The following is a 25,010-nucleotide window of genomic DNA, read 5'->3' on the forward strand; positions in this document are numbered from 1 at the left end:
GATAATACCGCACATTCCGACTTAAGAAGAATTTTTACTGATCAAAAGCTCAGTTGGAGAAAGTACACTTAAGACAAAGGCCAAATCCAACCAGAGTTTTTTCTCTCTCGTCTCTCCACCGTCTAGAAAAGAAATAAAAATGTGGAAAGCCCCCTTTATAAGTGACATAAAGTAGATGAATTTACTTTTAAATCCAGCATTCTCAAGTTACAGGACAGGATGCTGAATGAGTTCTGGTAATAACTTTTCATAGGATATCATCCAAAAACATTACAGGTCTTCTCTGTATCCAAAAACACCAGGATAGTGACAGTCTGGGTCGACGGCATGTTCCGTTTCCCACCGATACAATATATGAGGAGAAACAGCAGTTATTCCTACAAAAAGGCCCCCGCTCCCTCATCCTCTTTGACACACTCACGCTTTGTCGATTCCAGGTTCATTCTACAAGATCCCCTCTGTGCTCAACGCTGGCTGGGAAAAAGTGTCTCTCTCTCTCTCACCGTTACGAACGTTTATGACAGAGCTCTATTTCAAGTGCAGGAAAGGAAATAGAATTGACACATGTAGGAAAAATTTGTAGGAGTGGAGTGAGAAGTTACAATAAACAGATGACAGCCATAAGTTTAAACAGAGAGCAGAGAGTGCATGTTAGCTCAGTGGTGCAGTGGCTTTAATTATAAGAGGGACTGGCTTCAATATCAGTCTATACAGGTTGAAAACACTCATTTTCTTTATTACGTTTTATGAAATTTACAAAATTTGGTTCTGGTTTGAAACTATTTTTAGAGACTAACTGAAGTGAGAGGCTTGTATAATCAAAATGATAGTGATATAAAGTAGAAAAATGATAGTCTATGTCAATATTGTAACACAAATTAGCTCTCCAAATAGTAAAAGTATGATTTTAATGGCTCTGAGCTGATGCCACTCACTCACATATTTATTTATGCAAAGCTGTCCTACTTCTTCTGAAGAGTATCATGTATGTAGATCAGAGCTGCACACAAAGCAGCTGTTTAAGCACAGAGATTCAGGCTACAGTGTACATTCAATGATATAATATACAATTCTTGCTGTATATTGATTGTATAGTAAAACCTAGGATGTGTATTGCAAGAAAACAAGTGTGGAGCTGTAAATCATACAGGCTGCACTAGTACAACTGTTCAAAGAAAGTACAGATGGACATAAATAATCAAGTACATGTGCCTCAGTTCCAATGCTTGACCTGAATAGATAAGCTGCAGTGACACCTACTGGATGACAGCTGTACTGCACTTTACTAAATTAACCATATGAAATACATGGTCCAATCAGCAGTTAAATGTAATATGTTTGACAAAGAATCAGTCAGCAAATATAAAATCAGTCAGTGTTTTGTGTATTATTATTATGTTGAGTCAAAAATAGAGGCATATATATTGAATGAGAATTTTTATTAACCAGTAGTTTAAGATACAAATCACCTTTCAAATGCTCAGCTACCTCCATTCCTGTAACAGGGCTGATATTCTGAGCACTGACACAGTAAAATGACATAAAACAGGAATGCATTCAAATTTTGTCATCTCAATGTTTTTCCATATTTTTCTTTTTTTTTTCAACAAATTTTTGTTTATGATCAAGGTCTAGTCAAACCATCCCTAGACCTGGCAGAGTCAATGTTTTATTCTTTTTTTAAGAAATAATTTATCATTTTGCGATGTTTTCAGTGTTTTAGGTTTTTCAATGTTTAAGTTTTTTTTTCTCTTTTTCCATCGGTGAAGCAGGTTTCAAAACGCTCTATCTGGGGGGGAAAAGAAGAAAAGGTGTCAGTCATTTACCTGTGGCGTCTATAAATCTGTTATCTAGAATTTGTAATCTCAGACTTTATAAAATCCCTTCCTGTGTACACACCTTAGACGCTGGGGACACCAGCGGGAGTGGTGGACTTCTGAGCAGCCTCCTTGGCCTGGTGGGCCTGAAGCACAGCAACAGCCTCATCCACCTAAAACAACAAAAACACTGAGTGAACCACTGCGTATGGACTATTAAACTCAATAAACTGCATGACAAACTCAACAGATTATACTGAGTTGTAAAGACAAACACAATCAGGAATGAAGATTTAAAAGATGAGCAATGACAGAAGGAAATGACCTCAGCAAACAGGCTTCCAGTGATGTATTTAGAGATTAGCTGTTGACTGACCTTTGAGCGCAGAGACTCAGGTGACTCAAGCATGTGGAGCAGCTCTGAGTTATCAATCTCCAGCAGCATACCGGTGATCTTGCCGGCCAGGCTGGGGTGCATGTTCTGGATCAGGGGGAACAGACGCTCACCTATGGGGAGAAAAGTAATTTACAACCATGGTTCAAAGTTGGAAATGGGATAACGACAAGGAATCGAATCGGGTACACGAAACAGTTCATTTTAGATCCAAGCAGAGGATATACGAACCCAGCATCTGCTTCTGTTCCTGAGGAGGAGCAGCAGCCAGCATGGAGGCAGTCAGGGGCTCCTGTCCTTGGACATGGACAGCAGGCTGAGGAAGAGGGAGGAAAAAGGATTAGAGTCAACTTCTAGCAAACAGTTACAAACTTTTCCCTCTACACATCTCATCTAGCTACAGTCTTGGGCTCCTGCCATATTATCAACACTGTATACACCTTATCTAAAGGGTGAATTAGAACATTCTATCATGTTCTACTGAAATCATGGGATGGTGGCATTCTTACCTGCTGCATGGGGACCTGTGGCTGGGAGGCCATGTGCTGCTGGGGGTTGCGCACACCAGCAGCGTATTTGTACTGGGGCATGGCACGCACTGGGGCTGCGGTGGCTGAAGCACCGGTGGGGCGCTGGCTGAGGGGCTGGGTGGCTATCGAGTGGACAGAAAGAAAAATCATATAATCAACATGACATCGTATGACAGGAAGCCAATGACAGTGAAACAAAATAAAGCAAATTTAAAAGTTAAGTTATAGCAGCTGTAACACTTACGCATGCGCTGGGATGCCATCATGCGTGGGACCTGGGTGTTGGCGGTCGTGGTGGGACGGATGGCGTTGAAGGCCTGGGGCCTGGGAGCTGAGGGGCGCATAGCGTTGGGCATGTTCTGGAAGTCTGGAGGAAGAGCAAACAATGTTACAACCAAAACACTGACTCTCTTTATGCCATTTAAAATTGGGTGCAAAGTTGTGGAAGACCTTGGATTCATTTACATGCATTCCAATGTGTAGAATGAAAGACAAAGTGTCTACTTACGCTGGGGACGCACTCCCTGGGTGGCCCAACGTGGGCTGGGGCGGAGCTGGGCCAGCTGGTTGGCAGAGTAGTACGCAGCACGGTTCTGTGCCTGAAAAAGACAAAATCAAATTGATCAGCACATGGTTGTTACCCATCTCCTCACAGTTTACACCAGTCATTACGATTTAATTTAAAAAAAACTGGTGAGGTGGCAAATTTGCAGAGTTTGGTGTATGTGAAGCAAACTCAGCAGATTGTATAGAGAGGGATGGGGGACTCACCTGAGGTATAGCCGCCATGAAGTAGCCTGAGGGTGGAGCAGGCTGGTATGGGTTGAGGACTGGGTTGGGCACAGCACGGACAGTTGCCATCCTCTGCATGTACTGGTTGGTCAGATGGGCCTGGCGCTCCTCCTTGCGCTGGGCCAGGGCCACGTACAGTGGCTTTGTGGCAACAATACGGCCGTTCATCTCTGTCACAGCCTTGGTGGCCTCCTCTGGAGAAGAGAAGCACACAAAGCCAAAACCTTTGCTGCGGCCACCCTCCATCATAACCTGTGAGAGACAAGAAGCTGATTAATGTCCATCCTGATAAATTATCACCTTGTTTATCTACAGAAAATTACATCACTGATCATGTAGTCTTTTCTTTCTTTACCTTTGCACTTGTGATGGTTCCAAATGGAGAGAATTCTTTGCGCAGGCGCTCATCATCAAGGCCATCATCCAGGTTTTTCACATACAGGTTAACACCCTGATACATGAACAAACAACAATGAGATGGTTTCCCCTCCAACATATCAAGATCAAGTCAAGGCAGAGAAGGCAGCCATAACTTTGGTCACTTCCTGACAGAATGTACGCACAGAGCAGTTGAACAGGAAGGTTTGAATAGCAGCAATATCTGCAAGCATCTGACACACTTTCATTTTGATTCCACGGCAATTCCCAATTATAAATACACAACCACTAGGAGCTTTCTGACAAACCTGGTATCTGGTCATGCGGTCCTGTTTCATCTGTTCAAATTTGCGCTTGAGCTCGTTCTGGCGCTCTCCTTTCTTCTGTGCGCGGCCCACGTACACCTGCCTGCCATTCAGCTCTTTGCCGTTCATGTCGTCTACAGCCTGCAATGAAGTAGACAAGCTTAAAAATCCATCCCCATCAGCAGAGGTACACAGACAAACAACTGATGCTTCATCTAAGAGAGAAACAGAATGGTGCAGTAAAGAAGACTAACCTTCTGTGCGTCTTCATGTCTCTCAAAGCTGACAAAGCCAAAGCCCTTGGATTTGCCACCATCATCGGTCATAACGCGAATACTGAGTGCAGGCCCTACAAAAACACAGTTGACATATTTAACCGCACAACTCAGACTGGTAAAACATTGGGTTATAAAACTTGGCTAAAATCTAATATATGTCTTACCGTATTTACCAAACAATTCCTTTAGTTTCTCATCGTCCATGTCCTCTCCAAAGTTCTTGATGTAAACATTTGTAAACTCTCTGGCGCGAGCCCCGAGCTCAGCCTCCCTCTCTTTGCGTGATTTGAAGCGTCCGACGAACCTGTTAATCAAATGATCGGAATATTAGAACAAGCCATACACAAGGATGAAACGCTCTCTTAACCCCAATTACCATTTAACTTCAACTACTTTTACTTGGATAATAATGAGAAAACCTCTGTTCTTCCTAACATTTTTCAGCTTTTCTGTGAAATCATTTGTTTACTTTCCTCCAGATCATATTGAAAACATACACATGAAGAAAGTGTCATTAAACACTTGTTTCAGTGTGGGACATGCGGCTGCTGCCTTCTTTCACACCTACAAAAGATTTAAAACCAGTCAGACAGGTGCCAGCTAATTGAGCGATTTCCCGCCAAAACTGCATTAATGAAGGGGCTCGCTTTAGTTTTATCCGCTAAGTGATCAGATCCTTTAGAATGGAGATTTGCGATTTAAAAAACATGTGGAGGAATGTTGAGTGGACTTCAGGAAAAATGTGATCGCAATCAGTTTTAGTTTAAGACATTTGTAGTTTGAACCTGTGACAGTACCAGGAAACACTTTCATTTTAACAGCTCATCAGAATGTAATTAATCTGACACTGAAACTGGCTGAAACACCACACACAGTTTTAATCTGCCCCAGTTTTCAGACTTAGTTGCATTGGTCATGAATTGGTCAACAAGATGCAGTTAAACACAAACCTTTGATTAGCTGTCAAGTTATGTTGTTAATCAAACTCGCCCTCACACATTTTATTTACCATAATGGGTAATCATAATACCACTTACACTTTTCTGTCATTGAGCAACATGCCATTCATTTTCTCAATGGCACGCTCAGCAGCCTCGTGGGTCTCAAAGTGCACAAAGCCGTAACCCTTTGAGCCATTTTCATCACAAACCACCTTGGAAAGGGGGGGAAATTTGAGCACGTCAGCAACAATCCCAAACACCATGCATTTCAAACAAAAAAAACACATTACACACAGTCAGCTTCAAAATGGTGCAGTGTTGAGTCATGCAAAGTAGTGGTCTGTATGTAAAGCTACAAAAAACACATGAGGCAAACCAGATGAATGCCGCCCCGCCTACCTTGCAGGAGAGGATGTTTCCGAATGCAGAGAATGTGTCGTAGAGGGCTTTGTTATCAATGGACTTGTCCAGGTTCTTGATGAAGATGTTACCCACTCCGCTCTTCCTCAAGGAAGGGTCACGCTGGGACCACATGATGCGGAGGGGCCTGCCTTTGATCACATCAAAGTTCATGGTGTCCAGGGCTCGTTCGGCTGAAAAACAGGACCCCCAAAAACAAGAGTTTTAATATAACTGACTATGGAGACCACTGCAAGCTCTTGCTTAATGGCAGGTCAATACTATCATAAACAGGTGACTTGGCATGTGCACTCAGCAATCTGACATCATTAAATTCAGTCATGAGATAAGACATATCTTTATTGATCCCATTGGGAGGAATTGACAGCAGTACAGTGGACAAATGCAGCAGTGGAAGGGTGACAGTGATCAAACACCATAGATAACTGGACCTTTGTGTCACTAAATGTGCAATATGCAGATGTTCCTAAGATTAAATACATGTGAATGAAGTTTTACATACAGAATATACCCTCACACTAATATATATGTGCAGTGTCCCTGGGATTGACATAGAAAGGTACTTTAAAATATGTGTAGCAGATCAATTTAATGACCCTAAACAGCAGCAGAGCTTATCTAAACAGATATACTAACTTCAAAATGGAGTCAATTGGCACCACATGTTGCTAGTAAAACCTACCATCAGCCGGCTGCTGGAAGTTGACATAGGCGTATCCGAGGGACCGGCGGGTGATCATGTCCCTGCACACTCTGATGGAGAGGATGGGCCCAGCCGGACTGAACTTCTCGTAAAGCATGGCCTCGGTAACGTCTGGATGCAGGTCCCCCACATACAGGGAGGCCATCGGGTAACTGGGCGCGCTCGGATTCATGTCGGCGTTTTGCTCAGGCAACGTGACAATGCGGTCAACCGAATGGGTTAGAAAAGCTCGATATTAACGTGACAATTCCCGGTTAACACCAGTCTTCTAAGAGAAGTGGTTCTTTTTCGCGGTCTGCTCGTTACCTTCACAGTTAGCAACGTGGGCTAGTTAGCTCGTTAGCAAAATGTCGGAGCGTGGCCTAACCTATGCGGCTCGCGGAATTCACTATTTTCCAATCAGTACTCGTTCACAGTCAAGTTAGTAAGAAAATTCCCGTTAGTTTACGAAGCGAATGACTTCACTCGCACTGAAAACTGGAATGCCAAAGCCCATAAAAAGGAAGAAATAAGTGGTTAAGTGTCTAACGTTAGTCACCCACGCTTTCAACAATGACGCTAACGCCGCTAGCCTGCTCGCCTTCTTCTCGTTCCGTTTTCTTCTTCTTCGCGTTGCTTTTTTTTGAGTTGGCAAATCAAATCCTGCTTCACCGATTTTTTTTTTGGTTTTTTTTTTCTTATAAAAATATGTCTGCGTGTGCTCTCTAGCTTTTGGTTTGTTTCATAATAATAAAATGTGTGCCGAGACTAGCTCCGGAGCACACCCTACGCAGACGGATTACGGGAATGAAAGGAAGGTCGGTGGAGGTTGTTTCACGATGCCAGTCACCGCGGGTTGACGTCACGCTTCTCGCGATACTTGTGCCTTTTAAATTGCACTGCGCTCACTGCAGATGATTTCTCTCTACTTGATTGCATTTGTGTTTCATCGGCAGAGAAAGAAATTTTTCAATGATTTCCACTTGATTTACAAACTGTTCTCCAATCAGAAACACGTGACAGCGACTACTTCTACTGCAGCAGCATTTCTGACCAGTATTAATCCAATCTGAATTCATTTGCTACAGTTCACACTATGCAATTTACATGCAGTCATGGAAATAGAAATAGCCTATATCTATGTAACAGCAGGCTTATTAGATACCTTTCGGCTTTTAGAAAACAATATACTCGCAGTTTATAAAATGTTACATAAAGATCCTATCGAGACTTGTATGTATATATTAAAACTATTAAAATGACATCTACTCATTCTCCATCATCCAAAATATATGAATATCAAATAATATTTAATTTAAAAGGTATTGTCACCTGCACATATTTTATTTAGGGCTACTTTGGTAAGGAGAATTTGCCTGCATAAATATGGAGGGAACTCTATTGTCAAGTACTTGACTCTATTCAAGTATTGTACTAAGTGCAATTCTGACTATATCCAAATTTGAATTGTATCTTGCCAATTTGCTAACAACTGAATAGAATTATAACAATTAAACAATGAATAGTTTATATTCTGGTAGTGTTATATGGGTAATATAACAAGCTTTTAAAATACAACACATTGTTAAAGATGAAACCAGAAAGCAGTGTGTAGTCGGCTCACATTTCAGATGTCTATGAGTTGTTAACAGCTCCACCAAATGGTGATTTTTCCCTCTAAACTTCTCACATGTTTTCATTTCAATAAATGTTCAAATGATCCAATATTTCAGCAAAATTGAAAGATTAGAGAAAAAGTCCATAATCTGAACATTTATGTATCAAATGTTGTTTTTTCTTCTTTCCTCTCCCATTAATTATCTCACCACACCTCACATTTATCTGCTGACCCTTTGGAGGGGCCCCACCCCTAGGTTGGGAACCACTGGACTAAACTAGCTAACTGTATATAAAGTAGTGTAAACTAGCTAACTGTATATAAAGTAGAGTAAACTAGCTAACTGTACATAAAGTAGTATAAACTAGCTAACTGTATATAAAGTAGTATAAACTAGCTAACTGTATATAAAGTAGTATAAACTAGCTAACTGTATATAAAGTAGTGTAAACTAGCTAACTGTATATAAAGTAGTATAAACTAGCTAACTGTATATAAAGTAGAGTAAACTAGCTAACTGTATATAAAGTAGTATAAACTAGCTAACTGTATATAAAGTAGTATAAACTAGCTAACTGTATATAAAGTACTATAAACTAGCTAACTGTATATAAAGTAGTATATAAAGTAATATAAACTAGCTAACTGTATATAAAGTAGTATAAACTAGCTAACTGTATATAAAGTAGTATAAACTAGCTAACTGTATATAAAGTACTATAAACTAGCTAACTGTATATAAAGTAGTATAAACTAGCTAACTGTATATAAAGTAATATAAACTAGCTAACTGTATATAAAGTAGTATAAACTAGCTAACTGTATATAAAGTACTATAAACTAGCTAACTGTATATAAAGTAGTATAAACTAGCTAACTGTATATAAAGTAGTGTAAACTAGCTAACTGTATATAAAGTAGTATAAACTAGCTAACTGTATATAAAGTAGAGTAAACTAGCTAACTGTATATAAAGTAGTATAAACTAGCTAACTGTATATAAAGTAGAAGAGTAAACTAGCTAACTGTATATAAAGTAGAAGAGTAAACTAGCTAACTGTATATAAAGTAGTATAAACTAGCTAACTGTATATAAAGTACTATAAACTAGCTAACTGTATATAAAGTAGTATAAACTAGCTAACTGTATATAAAGTAATATAAACTAGCTAACTGTATATAAAGTACTATAAACTAGCTAACTGTATATAAAGTACTATAAACTAGCTAACTGTATATAAAGTAGTGTAAACTAGCTAACTGTATATAAAGTAGTATAAACTAGCTAACTGTATATAAAGTAGTATAAACTAGCTAACTGTATATAAAGTAGTGTAGACTAGCTAACTGTATATAAAGTACTATAAACTAGCTAACTGTATATAAAGTACTATAAACTAGCTAACTGTATATAAAGTAGTGTAAACTAGCTAACTGTATATAAAGTAGTGTAAACTAGCTAACTGTATATAAAGTAGTATAAACTAGCTAACTGTACATAAAGTACTATAAACTAGCTAACTGTACATAAAGTAGTATAAACTAGCTAACTTTATATAAAGTAGTGTAAACTAGCTCCACCTCCAGAAGCTACAACAGTAACATGCTGCTCTAACACTGATGCTTCACTATTAATAATCTAATGATGTCATATATAATAATATATCACTACTTTTACTGTAATACTGCATACTACATCACTCATAATACTGCAGTACTTTTACTGTAATACCGCATACTACATCACTCATAATACTGCAGTACTTTTACTGCAATACTGCATACTACATCAATCATAATACTGCAGTACTTTTACTATAATACTGCATACTATATCCCTCATAATACTGCAGTGTTTTTACTGCAATACTGCATACTTCATCATTCATAATACTGCAGTATTTTTACTGCAATACCGCATACTACATCACTCATAATACTGCAGTACTATTACTGTAATACTGCATACTACATCACTCATAATGCTGCAGTACTTTTACTGTAATACCGCATACTACGTCACTCATAATGCTGCAGTACTTTTACTGTAATACCGCATACTACGTCACTCATAATACTGCAGTACTTTTATTGTAATACTGCATACTACATCACTCATAATACTGCAGTACTTTTACTGCAATACTGCATACTACATCACTCATAATACTGCAGTACTTTTACTGCAATACTGCATACTACATCAAGCTCATAATATTTATGTACTTTTACTGTAATACCGCATACTACGTCACTCATAATACTGCAGTACTTTTACTGTAATACTGCATACTACATCACTCATAATATTGCAGTACTTTTACTGCAATACTGCATACTACATCACTCATAATACTGCAGTACTTTTACTGCAATACTGCATACTACATCAAGCTCATAATATTTATGTACTTTTACTGCAATACTGCATACTACATCAATCATAATACTGCAGTACTTTTACTGTAATACTGCATACTATATCCCTCATAATACTGCAGTGTTTTTACTGCAATACTGCATACTACATCACTCATAATACTGCAGTATTTTTACTGCAATACCGCATACTACATCACTCATAATACTGCAGTACTATTACTGTAATACTGCATACTACGTCACTCATAATGCTGCAGTACTTTTACTGTAATACTGCATACTACGTCACTCATAATGCTGCAGTACTTTTACTGTAATACCGCATACTACGTCACTCATAATACTGCAGTACTTTTATTGTAATACTGCATACTACATCACTCATAATACTGCAGTACTTTTACTGCAATACTGCATACTACATCACTCATAATACTGCAGTACTTTTACTGCAATACTGCATACTACATCAAGCTCATAATATTTATGTACTTTTACTGTAATACCGCATACTACGTCACTCATAATATTGCAGTACTTTTACTGTAATACTGCATACTACATCACTCATAATATTGCAGTACTTTTACTGCAATACTGCATACTACATCACTCATAATACTGCAGTACTTTTACTGCAATACTGCATACTACATCAAGCTCATAATATTTATGTACTTTTACTGTAATACTGCATACTACATCAAGCTCATAATATTTATGTACTTTTACTGTAATACTTTAACTACATCATTCATAATACTGCAGTACTTTTACTGTAATACTTATGTATTGTGAATAGGATTTTTCATGCAGGACCTTTACTTGTAATGGAGTACCTTTTCTTTTTTTTCTTTACTGTATTGGTACTTAAATAAGGAGAAAAATAGGAGATCTTAGTACTTCTTCCACCACTGGCTATTCCAATCAAGACAAATAAAATCACTCAATGAATTTCATGTGTGAATTCCCCCACCACTCAAACAAATGTGTTTTGCTTATTGTTACATCACATGGATGTTTGAGTTTCACTGTGCAGAATGATGAATGTGCAGAAGGACACCAGAAGGCTGTTTTCACATTCATCGGCTGAAAGGGAAAACTTTGCTCACCTTCAAGCTGAGTTCATCACGTGTACATATGAGTGAGAATTTCTGACATAAACAACTTGGAAACCGATCACGGTCCAGGCCAGCATTCAATTTACACAACTGTCATATGGAAACCGAAACCTCCAGTGCTTTCTCAGTGGATTTGTCATTGAAAGAATATCACCTATAAGATAGTTGATTACCTTGATTGCACTTGAGGGTAAAGTTTGTTTGAACAGTGTTCTGCTGAGGGTGCGATTCACTTCTCAGCACAGTTTAAGAGGTGGCACTGTAACTCTACATTCCTCTGCGGTGGCCTCAGTGCCCTCCTCCCACAGTGGGGCAGACACACCCAGGAGGGTGTGTAGAAGGAAATGCCTTTTTTTTTTTTTTTTTTTTTTAAATTAAGTTTCCCTTCCCTCACTTTAAGCATTGAAGCAAACTGAGGGGCTTTTACATGAGATATAAGTATCATACCTGGTTCTTCTGTAATGGTTGTTCAGTATTCAGTATTCAATGATAAGAAGTCTTTTGGATGTGAGTGAGATTTTGCAGTTACCTTCTGTCTCCACATGCTCCATGTATTCAAGGGCGTGGCCTTTCTGTTTGTGTTCAAGTTCTTATATTTTCCTGGTTGCGACCAAATCTTTGGTTTCCCACTAAGTACAAATCTGTGTGATGTAGTGCATTACAATGGAACAAACAGCATCACTGACCACAGCAACGGGAGGCTGTTTGCATTGGAGACAGTGAATCAAACTGCTGTTTAGAGTGGAGAGGACTTTCTGTGGGTCTTGTCATCTGCTCCCGGCCTCCACCTCACTGTGACTCACTTATTCTTTCACAGTGATTCACAGCAGCTGATTTAGAATGGTGGCTGGGTTTACCACTCAAACATAACAAAAACCTACTGCTTTCTGAGGTAAGATGACCACTACTGAGATTGGAATCAGCAGTGTATCCCTTCAGAGAAAAAAAAAAGAAAAAAGGACAAGTTGAAACTTTTAAATTATCTTTTTTTATTCCACTTACATGAAATTACACATTTCCCCCCAAATAACAGTTATGCTTGGGTGTTCTGTATGAAAATTTCCAAAGACATGAAGCTAGCCAGCCTGACAATGACCTTCCTTAACATCTCCACAAACTACTTCTTACCGACATGCAGTTTAGGCAAGTATTGAAAGAAAAAGGAGGATAAAAAGACAAACCAAATAAAAATATTAATTAGAAAAAGCAGTAACTAGATAAGCATGTGGGAATTTTTTTTTCAACTGCTGTGCTCGTACAAAAGAGTGACAAACTTGTGCGCTCTTTTGTTCTTGAGTTTTCTATACCTCGTAATTAATACATAGAAATAAGAATGCACCCGAAAATTTTAAAAAAAGAAAAAAATGAGTAGAAAGTTGAGCAACTGACAGTAAATGGAATGTAACCTTTATGTTCCAACTAACTCTTGCCTTTTTGCCTCCAGCGCTCCCCATCGCCTCCTCCGCTTTTACCTCCAGCCAACTAACAGCTACTGTTTCTTCCTCGCACATGCAGAGCCGACTCTTGACTTTGTGTAACCAGGTGTTTCATCTGATAGATTGTACTCATCAACAACAACAGCACTGTTAACATGAATAGGATAACACATACAGTACGACTGTTTCCTGACTCTAAAAAAAAAACAAAAACAAAACTCAACCAGCTGCGTATTTTGTGTTGAGAACTTGCCCTCTCACCCACCACCTTAATAATGCAACACCCAATTTCTCCCATAGACTGCAAAAAAAAAAAAAAGTCAGCAGACCGAACCCAAACGCACTTGACCCTTTCCCACCCTTTCCACACAATCCCGACCTTACCCTCCCTATCCCCATCCCCCTTTTCCCCACAGTTACTACAAAACGAAGAAACCGATAGGAGTGAGATGAGTGTTGAGAGTACTGAAATTTTTTAAAAATTAAAAAAAAGAAAAAAGAAAAATAGATGGAGAGAGCTGGACGACAATGATGATGATGATAATGAGGTGGTCTCAGTGTTTATGATGGTGATGAAGATGAGCCGGGACAATGGCAGGCAGATGGGAATGACTAAGAGGGGGGGGAGGGGGGTCGAGCTCAATCTCTGGGCTCCTCTGCATCCTCTCCGTCACCCTGGTTGTCAGAGGTCCACAGCTGAAGAAACAAGAAGAGGATTAGAAGGAGGAAGAGGCAGAAAAAAAGGGGAAACATCCGTTAATACATTCAGTTTCAATTGTATGGGAAGTTAATAGCACCACAAAGTCAACACAATGTCAACAACATTTATAAAACAAGACTCATCACATCTGCTCAATGGTTACATTTATGTTCATGCAAATTTGAACAAACTTACCGTCAAGTTGTCTCGCAGTAGCTGCATGATAAGTGTGCTGTCTTTGTATGAGTCTTCACTCAGTGTGTCGAGCTCTGCGATGGCATCATCGAAAGCCTGCAGGATTGAAACAAACACATTTTTAACTGCTGTGTTTAGCCATTATGCATCAGTAGACAAGAATGTGTGTGTGTTTCAGGTCAGTTTGTTCATGCAGGTTTTATTGTCGTCTCGCTGTGTGTGCATTAAACAACAGCTGCACATTCGGCCCGATAGGTTTGCATTAAATACAGCAGTGTAATGTCCACATAGGTATGAATAATGAGATGTGTCATATGGTTCAGTGTCCTTACGCATTTGGCCAGATGGCAGGCCTGGTCAGGCGAGTTCAGGATCTCGTAGAAGAAAACGGAGAAATTGAGGGCGAGACCTAGACGGATTGGGTGTGTGGGCTGCATTTCTTCTTTGCTGATATCGAAGGCGCTTTGGTAGGCGTTCTGCGAGTCTTTAATGATGTCTGAGAGGAAAAAAAGACACAAAAAAGAGCATTAGACAACTGACAACAGTATATCAGTTTCATTCAGTTCACCTAAAGACTTCATACTATACCAGACACTCTTCAAACTGTTTATTATGTACACTAAATTAATCTAATGCAACAGTCCTGCAAGGAATCCTGTCATGATGGTTGGTGATGTTCAGGCTGTAGTTTGTGGAGCTACTGAATTGCATTGCTTACACTCATGTCTTTCTAATATAGTCAGTCATGTTTATATCAATGAGGTAAAATCAAGTTGAATCAACAACTCTCTAAAACAGGTTTAAAACCGATAAAGTCACAAAAGTCTGTGTAAGGTGCAAAAAGGGAGTTGTGTGTTAGTGCTCCTGTCTCCACATCACAGTGACTGGTTTCTCTGCTGTCCTCTACCTTCACCCCATCTCTCAGAGGGGACAAAAACAAGTCAACTGCTAAATGTGTTTGATATACACCACATTGCCTGTGAATAGATAAGCCTTGTTTCCCACACTGGCACTCTAACCGGCTCGACAAAGCATCTAATGACTCTCCAATGCTCTACTGCAATACAGTAGCAATGACTGATGACTAATACTGTAGAGGAGCCACACCTCTCTGTGGTATTATCTAGGGAGGCTGTTTCTCACATTTGGTAAGGTGTAGAGCACTGAAAGAGGGCGGCTTGTTGAGAGATTTAATACACAATCACTCCTTTAAGCCTAAATAAAACCTTTTCAGAGCACAATATTGAAAAAGCCAAATAGTAAATGTCACACAGCAGCTAGGTTTGGTGGGGTGGGATGGGGTGGCCCACACGTCATGCTGACACAGCTAAATCCCCCCCCCCCCCCACTAATGAACACACCACAGCTACTTTGTTTAAATCAATACAACTGAAGAGCAAAAACCACCATTTGCAGTTTTTAGAGGGGTTATTACGAGCAGGATCAGTTTTTTTTGGCCAGGCGTGGTAACTTGCTGAAGTTGTGTGTTGTCGCCAGGATGTTGCCGGGGCAACCACTGAAGCCTCCAGGAAGTCACCAGTTGCAGCCAAGAAAAAGTCATGGACACAACCCACCATAAAAAAACAAAATTCATCATTTTTTCAACTTTTTTTTGGCCTTTATATGACTGAATGCAAAAGTTGTGAATTTAAATATGTATAATTATGAAGCTATTGTTTGGTTTAAGCAGTGTTCCCTACATTGTAACTACAGCTGTATTGCGATGTGCATAAATCAATAAAATACAACCCAGACAAGCTTCCATTATGTCATAAGTTCCTTTACTTGTCCTCTGGCGTCGTATCAACATCTGAGCGGAAAGCTAAAAACACAGAGAGGAGCCTTTCCTCACCCCCGAGTCAAACATCCTGTGGCTGTCGTTTTATGAATGAATGTGCAGGACGTAGAGTGCTGAAAGCTGCCAGTGAGGAAACCCACTGCTGTAAAATGTGCTCACCGAATATATTATATCTTCAAGCGATTTCTTAACTCATTACATGACTAATTACATAAAACAAGCATTGTCAATATTTCAGTAATTTATAGTGAATACATCCAATATCTCAATACAAAAAATAAGTTGAAAGAAAACCTTCAATTACTTGTAAATTTCACTAATGACGTTTATCTTGCAGCTAATTACGGGGGACCTGACCCCTAGGTTGTGGACCCTTCTCTTATCAGGATGTAAAATTTGAAAAATTCAGAGAGTCTACAGTAGAGTGAGTAAATGATTGTGCTTCAGTCCATTATCTGGTGAAACTGACATGTCTCTGAACAGCCACAAGGGGGCAAAAAGGTTAACAGCAACAGAAAAAAGGTGGAAAATGTGACACAAATAGAAACTACTGAGTTAAAAAAAAAAAAAAATCAGAACGTTTTCCACTCTTTCTAAAAATGTCTAAAATGAAATGTCTCTAATCATCCTGGACTTGCCTGCTGTTTTTATGTTCTACATTTACTATTAGTGTCTGTATTGATTGATCAAGACTCCAAGTGAAGCTTTGAGCTTTCCCTTTCTCCTATAGACACACTCTCTGGACCCATGGGGGGGCAATAAAAATCAATAAATCAATACATTAAAACAATGCCTATTGATTCCACTGCAGCCTACATGATAGTTTTCATCTGTCAGTCAAGCTAATGAAGACAGATTGGCTGGCAGCTGTCCAGGAGCTACATGCTGCTAACAGGACAGTTGGTTCTTTAGCCAGTAATGGTTGAGAATAATGCTTAAGGCCAATTATAGCCAATTAGTAGGTGGACACATTCCCTTTTGGTTGCAGTTTAAGTTGCAAAAACAAGTTTATTCCATATCAATTACTGACTATTAATCATCAGCACCAGTGAAAGAAAGTGTCAGCTTCCATTTCTTACAGCCAGAGGAGCATATGATACTGTAGTAATCAGCATTAAGGAGCCTATGTCACAAAGCTGACAACAAATACTTACGAGTACATTAATAGGATCTTGGCCTAATACGTCTTATTTGGCTAGGAGACGTAGATATCAGTCCTTACAGTCCAGCTTTTCAACCAGACACACGCACACACAGAAGTAATGGTGTAAAAAGGAACTTAAAGACAGTTCTTACTTTTCTTTTCGTCTCCTGTGGCCACCTCAGCCAAATAGCGGAAGTAGTCTCCTTTCATTTTCAAATAGAAGACTTTGCTCTCTGGTACAGTGGCTTTGGGGATGAGAAAAGCATCCAACAGACCCTGTGACAGAAAAAAACAAGCAAAAGAGACAGAAGACTTTAAATAAACCCCAGATATTCTCAGATACACAATCCAGTGTGTCGGCTGTAATTTTCAGCTACCTCTCAAAGGGGTCGTTTCTAAAATCAGACCTAAATGAGGGTAGAGAGACGAGCCAGCTACCTCCAATAGCCTGGGGGCTTCAGCCTGGAACTTAGCCTGAGCTACATCACAGATGCTTCAGAGACCACTGAGGGGGGGGGGGGGGATAACATGAAAGCATGGTGGTGGGGAGCAGAAAAAGGACAGGCAGGACAGAAAAAGTGGGGAGGAAAAGGGTTGGAGGAGGAGGAGGAGAGAGATGGTGGGAGTATTGGAATATAGATGAGAAAAAGGAGGGGGGGGGGGGGAGAGATAGAGAGAGACAGTCGGCTGAACTCCTGATGAGCTTTTGCTGAGGAAGTAGGTCACTCGCGGCGCCCGGCTCGAGCGTGCATTGCTTGATAGCTTCTCCCTGTTGCTAACTGGAATGCTAGCGGGCGGCGGACAGTGTCTTGTATTGTGATAAAGGGGTGGGAGGTGTGCACACATATTTAACACAGCAGCTGTAAAGTTATTAATCTACTGTGATTAAGTGCTGTGGAACAAAGAGGATTAAACGTCGCCTTTACACGACATGACTTAATATGGAGTTGTAAATGCAGATTTGGCTTAACTGTGGATTTTAATGCAGTTTTAATGTTTTTCATTCAAAACTGACGTGTTGAGTTAAAGAAAGCACGCTGCCTTTTATTTTTTACAGCTACAGCTATGAGTTGACTAGAGTGATGGACTGAGCCTGGGTCCCAGGGTAGAAGACAAAAATGATCATTTAGGTCACAAGTTTAAAAAAAATGCATAGCTGCTAAAATCACATGACTGCACCATGTTAACAGTTTATACACAGATCTTTGACTAGTGCTCCACATGGTTTCAGAGCTTTTTGCAAGTTCTGCAACATCCTGTTCTGTACATTATCCCAGTTCTAATGTAATAAACAAGGCTGGTCTTTTAGACTGATGTAAGGTATCCTCTGGGAGCTGGATGTAGAACTAGGCCACCGGCAAGGGCATAGCTAAAAAATGAAATTACCACCATAGCATGAATGTTTAGTGTCTGTGCATCCAATGATAAGACAGGATCTTCCTTTAGACCCCCTCTTGCTTTAAAATGAACTTAAGATATTCCCAGAGAGGGCAAAGAAGACGAGCAAAGATTTAAGAAAAACAGGTCTAAGTGATACGCAACACAGCCAGATTCACAAAAGATATGCATAAGTCAGGCCTCTGCACATTTTTTTAGTGTGTGTGTGTCTCTCTGGTATGCACAAGCAGCATGGGGCGGCAGCACTAATACACCACGATTAGCATGAGATTAAACAGTAAGTTCAGTAAGCAATAAAACATGTTACTTAAAAGTGAGCACCACAGAGTTTATTTATTTTATTTGGGTTAGTTTGTCATACAGCTAAACTCAAAGCACAGCTGTTTATGTACATTACTAAAGGATTGAAACAACTATGTAATGGTGGAAATGCATCCAAACATTTCACACTAAAGTGACAACAGGGTTAAAACCCATCTGACTCTGCAGCAACACTCCTGGTCTTTTCAGTATTAAGTGGGGAAAATAATGTGTTGTAAAGGTCAGTTTGTCTTATTTCCGTTTTATATTAATACTTCATTAATGATTCAAAATTAATGTTGGCATCAGTTTGGGATATAATGCAAAGTAAAGGCATCCCTGTGCTTCAAATTAAGTGTTTGTTGGATCTTTGAACAGAGGCTGAAACCCTCCACACCCACACCTTTCCATGTCATAATGGGAAGAGCTGCGTCCAACAATAATTGCGACTTTCCGAAAACAAAAATTCCAACGAATGAGCCCACTTCACTAGTGATGGCTTCCAATAGGCACAGTCATTAAGCTTTAATTCATACTGTCTAAACTAAGAAATTGTTTTTGGATTCAGCCGAAGATTGATTGTGAGGGAAGAGGCATCACCCTAAAACTAATGAACGACTATTTATCAACACTATTTTGCAGCTCTTCTCATAGTCGTACCTACAGATTGTGACTTTTTTTTTTTTTTTTTTTTTTAAGTGTTATAACTCAATTGCCCCTCTCTGATTTTTCAACCTGGAGCCATTCAGCACAGGAATAAACATTAGCAAACCTTTTAATGTGGTTAACTCCTCATACAAAGTAGTTTCCTTCATACTCTAGCCTTCTCCCACTTTACCCTCTTATCCCTCTCCGTTTCAATCCCCATACGGCTATATGGCTGAGGTGGAGGTCAGCGGGGCAGACCGCTGGTGGCTCAATCCTGTCATTATAGGATTAGTAGCTGTGAGTCATCAGGCAGATAATGTACAGGCTGAATGACGAACAGTGAAGAGCAGCAGAGGTCCTACAGATAACCACACGGCTTCAAGTATGTACATACGTCAATATGAAAGTAGTTTATAACACTAACAACACTAGTGGGAAACTGGCATTACAATTAGTGTTAAACTTGTGTTTGATGCTATATGGTCATAATCATGGTTATATTCATGCATGTTGAAAAAGAAGAATGTATTACACACTTACAAAAAGGGGCTCTAACAGGCAATGAGAATCCTGAGCTTTCAAGTTTCCTCAGGAGTTATTAATAACACCATCAAGCACATCATGTTTAATTAGGAAAGCAGTTTAACACCCACACAAAGGGAAACCATTTACTGTATATTGCCATTAGAAACTGAGTAAAATTAGCTGATAATTAGCCTGATTAGCCAGCGTCAGTAACCAGTAAAAACACATTATTAAGACTGTAAACCATTTATCAAACCAATAATTAACAAGAGTCAATGTCAGACAAGCGTATGATACTTAACAGTTAACTAGTGTTTCTGTAGTGGTGACAAAAAGTTCTAAACTACATTGTGCTCTCCAGGAATAATATTACACCAAACTCCCTTTAAGAAATATGATATGTTTTTAAATTCTTACATTTCAGCAAAAACCCATAACTCTAGAAACACAGGATAAAAGATGTCATATGTCCACTGTCCTCTTGTTAATTTGGCATCAGTATAATCCGTAAAGATAAACTGTATTTGAATATGAACTTTACATTTTGGATTTTTTTGGCCTCAACCTGCTCCCAGCCTCCACTGCTTATCTGCTCTATTTTAGTTGGAGGAGACTGGAAATGAAAGGTGAGCCATTTCAAAAATTATAATATATGAAATATATTCTTATGTTAAGGAAAAGGGGTGCGGACAGTTTGATAAAAGCATGAAAGTCTCAGAGATGAAGCCTACAACCCAGCACAACTTTCAGAAAATAGTTATTTAGCTTCATTCCTTCAGAACTTTCTCAGATTACAACTTGTATGATGAATTCATACAGAAAAGCCAACATTGCATTGCTCTAATGCCCTGCATACTAATACATCATGGGTGTCGAGAGCTGCTAGGTCTGAAGAATGCTTAGCATGGGGTCAAGTTGCCCCCACTGCCTGGGTGTCCTCTAGTTTCACTGTTATATACTGTAGAATCAATCCTGCTATAACAAAGAATCCCATTCACAAACATCCTGACACACAGCCAAACCCAATCTCTGTAATACTGTCCATCTTAAAATACCACAACATTACATTCACACCTTTTTATCTACTGCATATGAAAACTAAACTGAGGTCAAGTTTATTTCCTCAAATAAAAAGTGTAGTCAAATAAAAGCTGGGTCTCTGCGGTCAACACAAACAAATAAAAGGACGGCCACAAAAACAGATGCCTGACGGTTATGTAACATGTATGCCAGTTAAGCATAAATACAAGTTACCTGGATGTAAATCCAGTTCTAACATAGAGAGGGGGAGGGGGGCGAGAGGAGATGTGATATCAGTTGAATAGCAACACTAGTGTGGTCTGCAGTTATTATCAAAATGGGTTGCCGTGGACAACTGGGGTAACTTGGCATCAGCATGCTACAGCTAAGTGGTGCACAGCCAAAAGGATCCATGACGACAATGGCATATTAATATGAATAAAAGAGAGAAGAAAACACACTGTTTTCCTGCACTATCACAGGTGAAGTCATGCTTTCTCAGCTATCTTACTTGCTCCATCTTAGGACTATGATCTGTTTATAATGTGACTGCAGATCAGTTAGTGCCAGTCCAAAAACACAAGTGCAGCAGTAGGTATAGTGAGAATCAACCACAAGGAGCTTTACAAGAAGTCAGACTTACCACCTAACACTGCCAACACTGTTACCATGATATATTAACTACATTTATATAAGCAAAGTATTCTGAAAGCTTTAAATCCTCATTTTGCATACTCTCATCCCACTTAAAACCTCTCTTTCATTACAGGGACAGGTGTAAAGAAGAATGCCATAAGCTATAGGTCACCTCTGATGATAGATAAAGCCTGAAAGCTTCATGTGGATTGCTGTCAGACAGCCAAGAATAGAAATGGAGCGGCAAAGGTGTGGCTTTTTTTCTCAAAGCTTCTCTGTGCCTTGTAGACAGAAATGACACATCAAACATCATGAGCTGTTGAAAGACACTGGCGTTCTACTCACGCCACAGTCATCTAGCATTTCTTCACATAATCTCAATATATCAAAAACTACCAAAAGGGAGATAACCTCTTATTGCTTACTTTTTCCTAAGTACCTCTGCAATTATGGGAGATTCTAACATGCCTAGTCTAGTGACCCAATTCACTGAAGAAGATTTAATCCAGTTTGTGTTCATGGTAAATTTTTCTTCCAACAATACATGATTAGATTAGATTAGATTAGATTGAATAGTTAACATTTTTTCACCTTTTTGCAGCATACAGAGTCATGAGCAAATTTTATTTTATTAGATGAATCAGCATTAGTGTTTCAGACATACACCTAATTATGTAATTTTACATGTCAGTTTCATGTGTGAGTAAGCGGCTGAGTCACTTACATAAAAGTCACAACATGAATCACTGAGTCTGATCTAGTAACACTTCTGTAACACTTCTAACACAACACAAGTCTGAATGTCATCTGATTCATGTAAAGGCTACAGCAGTATGATTCATTTATTAGGGCTAATGAAATGTAATAAAGCTCACCAGCACGTCGTTGCAGATGTCTTTCAGCTCCTTCTCGATCTTTTCCCGGTACTCTTTGGCCATCGTCTGCTTCCTGTCGCTGCCCTCGGCCTTCTGCTCGATGCTCGACACCACGCGCCACGAGGAGCGGCGGGCACCCACCACGTTCTTGTAGGCCACCGACAGGAGGTTACGCTCCTCGTTGGACAGCTGTTCGCTGTCCTCCGTCACAGCCTTCATCGCGGCGGCCATGTCATCATAACGCTCGGCCTGCTCGGCCAATCTGGCCTTCTGGACCAGTTCTTTCTGGGGTGCCTCGCTCATGACTGTTCACTGGAGGAGGGAAAGCAGAGAGGACAGCTGGAGGTCAATGAAGTGACTGGCAAGACAACTGATTTTTTTTTTTTTAACTGGACCAGTACCAACTTAGTAAAGTACACAAGTAAAAAAAATTTTGAAGAGGAGAAGCCATCTGTGCTGGCTCAGCTAAATACATTAATTGATAGATGTGGGTCCCTAATCTCTAGTCCAGAGAAGCTACCACACCACCTAAATCTTTCAGTTATTTTTACAGGACAAAAAGAGGAAAATACTAGCTAAAGTAAAATAAAGATTATGTGGCATTTTTTAAAAATACATACGAGAACTATAGCTTGGTGTGGTTTGAGAAAGCTAAACTGTATTAGCCACTATTCTATAGTAGTGTATTAATCCTGCACGTTACTCAGCAGTATTGTAAAGGATTATAGGAGGAAAAAAGTGAAGTATCAGCAGATACTGCGTAAAAGCAGTCTATGCCTAAATCTGACACACACGCCAACACAAAGGAATTCTCATCACTGGATCAATAGCCTACATCCGTTTGACCCATCCGAAAATAGCCAGCAGGCTTCCACATAATCAATCCCCTTTTTTTCCATTCCACTGTGCATGTAGTGTGGCATGTCTAAAATCAGAAAAGACAGCAAATTCTACCACAGTTCACACCCTGTATAGAGTTGGACAACTGACAGCTTTCAACCCCCCCCCCCCCCCCCCCCCCCCCCCCCCCACACACACACACAATTTTAAATGTTGTCAGGCAGCTTTCTTAACAGTTACCCTTTGCTCTACTGAAATACTCAAAATAATCAAATTTCACTGTATTGAACTATACTCCTGATAAAGATTTTGTCACTTTTTGCTCCAAGTTTGGGCCAGCATATACTTTCTGTGTGTGCCAAACACAGAATGTGCATTAAAATGCATTGTGTTGTGTTGAAAAGTTAAAAACGTGTGTCCCCTTGAGTAATATTCTTTTCTTTTAATTGTAGCATTACCCAACGGAAACACCCACAAACACTAATGGGCCCCCCCCCCTTTCATTCAGTTGAGTCAGCATTGACAGGTATACTCATGAACATTAACGCAAACCGTTGGTAAACCAGGGTGTGTGTGTGTATTTCATCGTTAAATAATTATGCTACAACAAGTCAATTCGTAATTACAGTTTAGGTCACCTATGAATTCACGAAGGCATTTACGCAATTAATCCACGGTACAGTCACGGCTTGTGTTCATCATCTAGTATTACTGTCTAGCCTTCAGGGCAAACGCAAATGTGTCCCGTCCCCCCTCCCCTCTTTCTCCCGCATACACACTCACACCACACCCATCCCTGTACCTGTGGCTCGCCCAACAAGCGGAAACTAGGGCGAGATTAAAGCGCGTTTGGGCTTGGTTTGTCGTGCCTATGTCAGTGATTTTGGTCCACAGTTGCGCTAAATGAACAGACATGTTTCAGAAGAGAAACTGTATTCAATGAATGAAGAGGAGCCGCTAACGTTAGGCCCTCGTGACCCGATTCCAGTATGGCGCCGACTATTTCCTGAAACGGAAGCGTCCCAAGCCAGACAGCTTTTAAGAATTGGTTAAAAGGTTATATACCATTAATATAGACAGAGTTATACCAGTTTATATAGCTACTTCAACGAGCTGGTAAAGCCTAGTGTCACACCTTCAACGTTTGTGTTTGTCCCGTACGTTAAAAAAAATTGCTCGGTTGATAAGCTTTTAAAATATGTGCATCTTTGTGCTGTGCAGTCTACCGGGAGATGCGATAAGAATCTCACTTTGCTTGCTCTTGTTTAGTTCTGGACACGGTTACATAACTCTGGCACGGAGGTTACTGTCACAGAACATTTAATAATGTTACAGACGCTAAATCTGGGGTTAAAATAATACAAGCCATAACAGCATTATTCCTCTGAGATAATACATTCCTATCACAGTTGCCCATTTATGCTCACAAGACACATACACTCTTCGATTTGAACACGTTAACACGTCTAACATTAGCGGCCACGGAGTCCGAGCTTCAAGCTTCAACCTTCGACCCGACACGCCTTCCTTCCGTCTCTGGTGCTAGAACCAGCCATTAGACAGAGCCCAAAACTGTAGTTTCTAGCTAGCCATTGTTCTTCGGGGCTGGTGATTGTCGCCGCTAAAAGCTGCCTCGCAGTCAACTGAACACAACGCACTTCCATTACCACGGTATTTCACAATTAGTTAACAGGCTTAATAATGTATATTATGTATTTTTAAAAATTGTAGTTTTAAAAGAAGTATGTCTTTTTCCATACCTGAGTAACGGCAGATAGCAGTGATGTCGGCGTACCGAGTTACAGCTGATTCTCTCAGCCTGTCCGTCTGAATGCAG

General features: G+C 39.8%; 2 protein-coding genes across 3 annotated transcripts; both read right to left on the reverse strand.

The window, feature by feature from the left end:
• Positions 1 to 1,424: 1,424 nt before the first annotated feature.
• Positions 1,425 to 7,356, reverse strand: LOC128365930 (polyadenylate-binding protein 1A). Of its 2 annotated transcripts, none has more exons than XM_053326556.1 (15): positions 6,538 to 7,356; positions 5,835 to 6,028; positions 5,532 to 5,647; positions 4,668 to 4,798; positions 4,471 to 4,565; positions 4,220 to 4,357; positions 3,889 to 3,984; positions 3,513 to 3,785; positions 3,250 to 3,340; positions 2,986 to 3,108; positions 2,721 to 2,863; positions 2,443 to 2,527; positions 2,194 to 2,324; positions 1,900 to 1,990; positions 1,425 to 1,789 (listed from the first exon to the last, which is right to left on the reverse strand). In XM_053326556.1, exons 1-14 carry the CDS (start codon positions 6,728 to 6,730, stop codon positions 1,901 to 1,903), a joined length of 1,899 nt encoding a protein of 632 aa, XP_053182531.1. In that variant the 5' UTR covers positions 6,731 to 7,356; the 3' UTR covers positions 1,425 to 1,789; position 1,900. The 2 variants fall into 2 exon arrangements, with proteins under 2 accessions (XP_053182531.1, XP_053182530.1); XM_053326555.1 differs by having other exon boundaries at positions 4,659 to 4,798; positions 6,538 to 7,355.
• Positions 7,357 to 12,627: 5,271 nt separating this feature from the next.
• LOC128365783 (14-3-3 protein zeta/delta-like) lies at positions 12,628 to 25,010 on the reverse strand. Its single transcript, XM_053326365.1, has 6 exons — positions 24,934 to 25,010; positions 22,334 to 22,645; positions 17,084 to 17,207; positions 14,322 to 14,485; positions 13,990 to 14,085; positions 12,628 to 13,790 (listed from the first exon to the last, which is right to left on the reverse strand). The coding sequence occupies exons 2-6, from the start codon at positions 22,634 to 22,636 to the stop codon at positions 13,734 to 13,736; spliced, it is 744 nt and encodes a 247-aa protein (XP_053182340.1). The 5' UTR covers positions 22,637 to 22,645; positions 24,934 to 25,010; the 3' UTR covers positions 12,628 to 13,733.

This window comes from Scomber japonicus, chromosome 10 (assembly GCF_027409825.1).
Source record: "Scomber japonicus isolate fScoJap1 chromosome 10, fScoJap1.pri, whole genome shotgun sequence".
In the NCBI taxonomy this organism is placed as follows: Eukaryota; Metazoa; Chordata; class Actinopteri; order Scombriformes; family Scombridae; genus Scomber; species Scomber japonicus.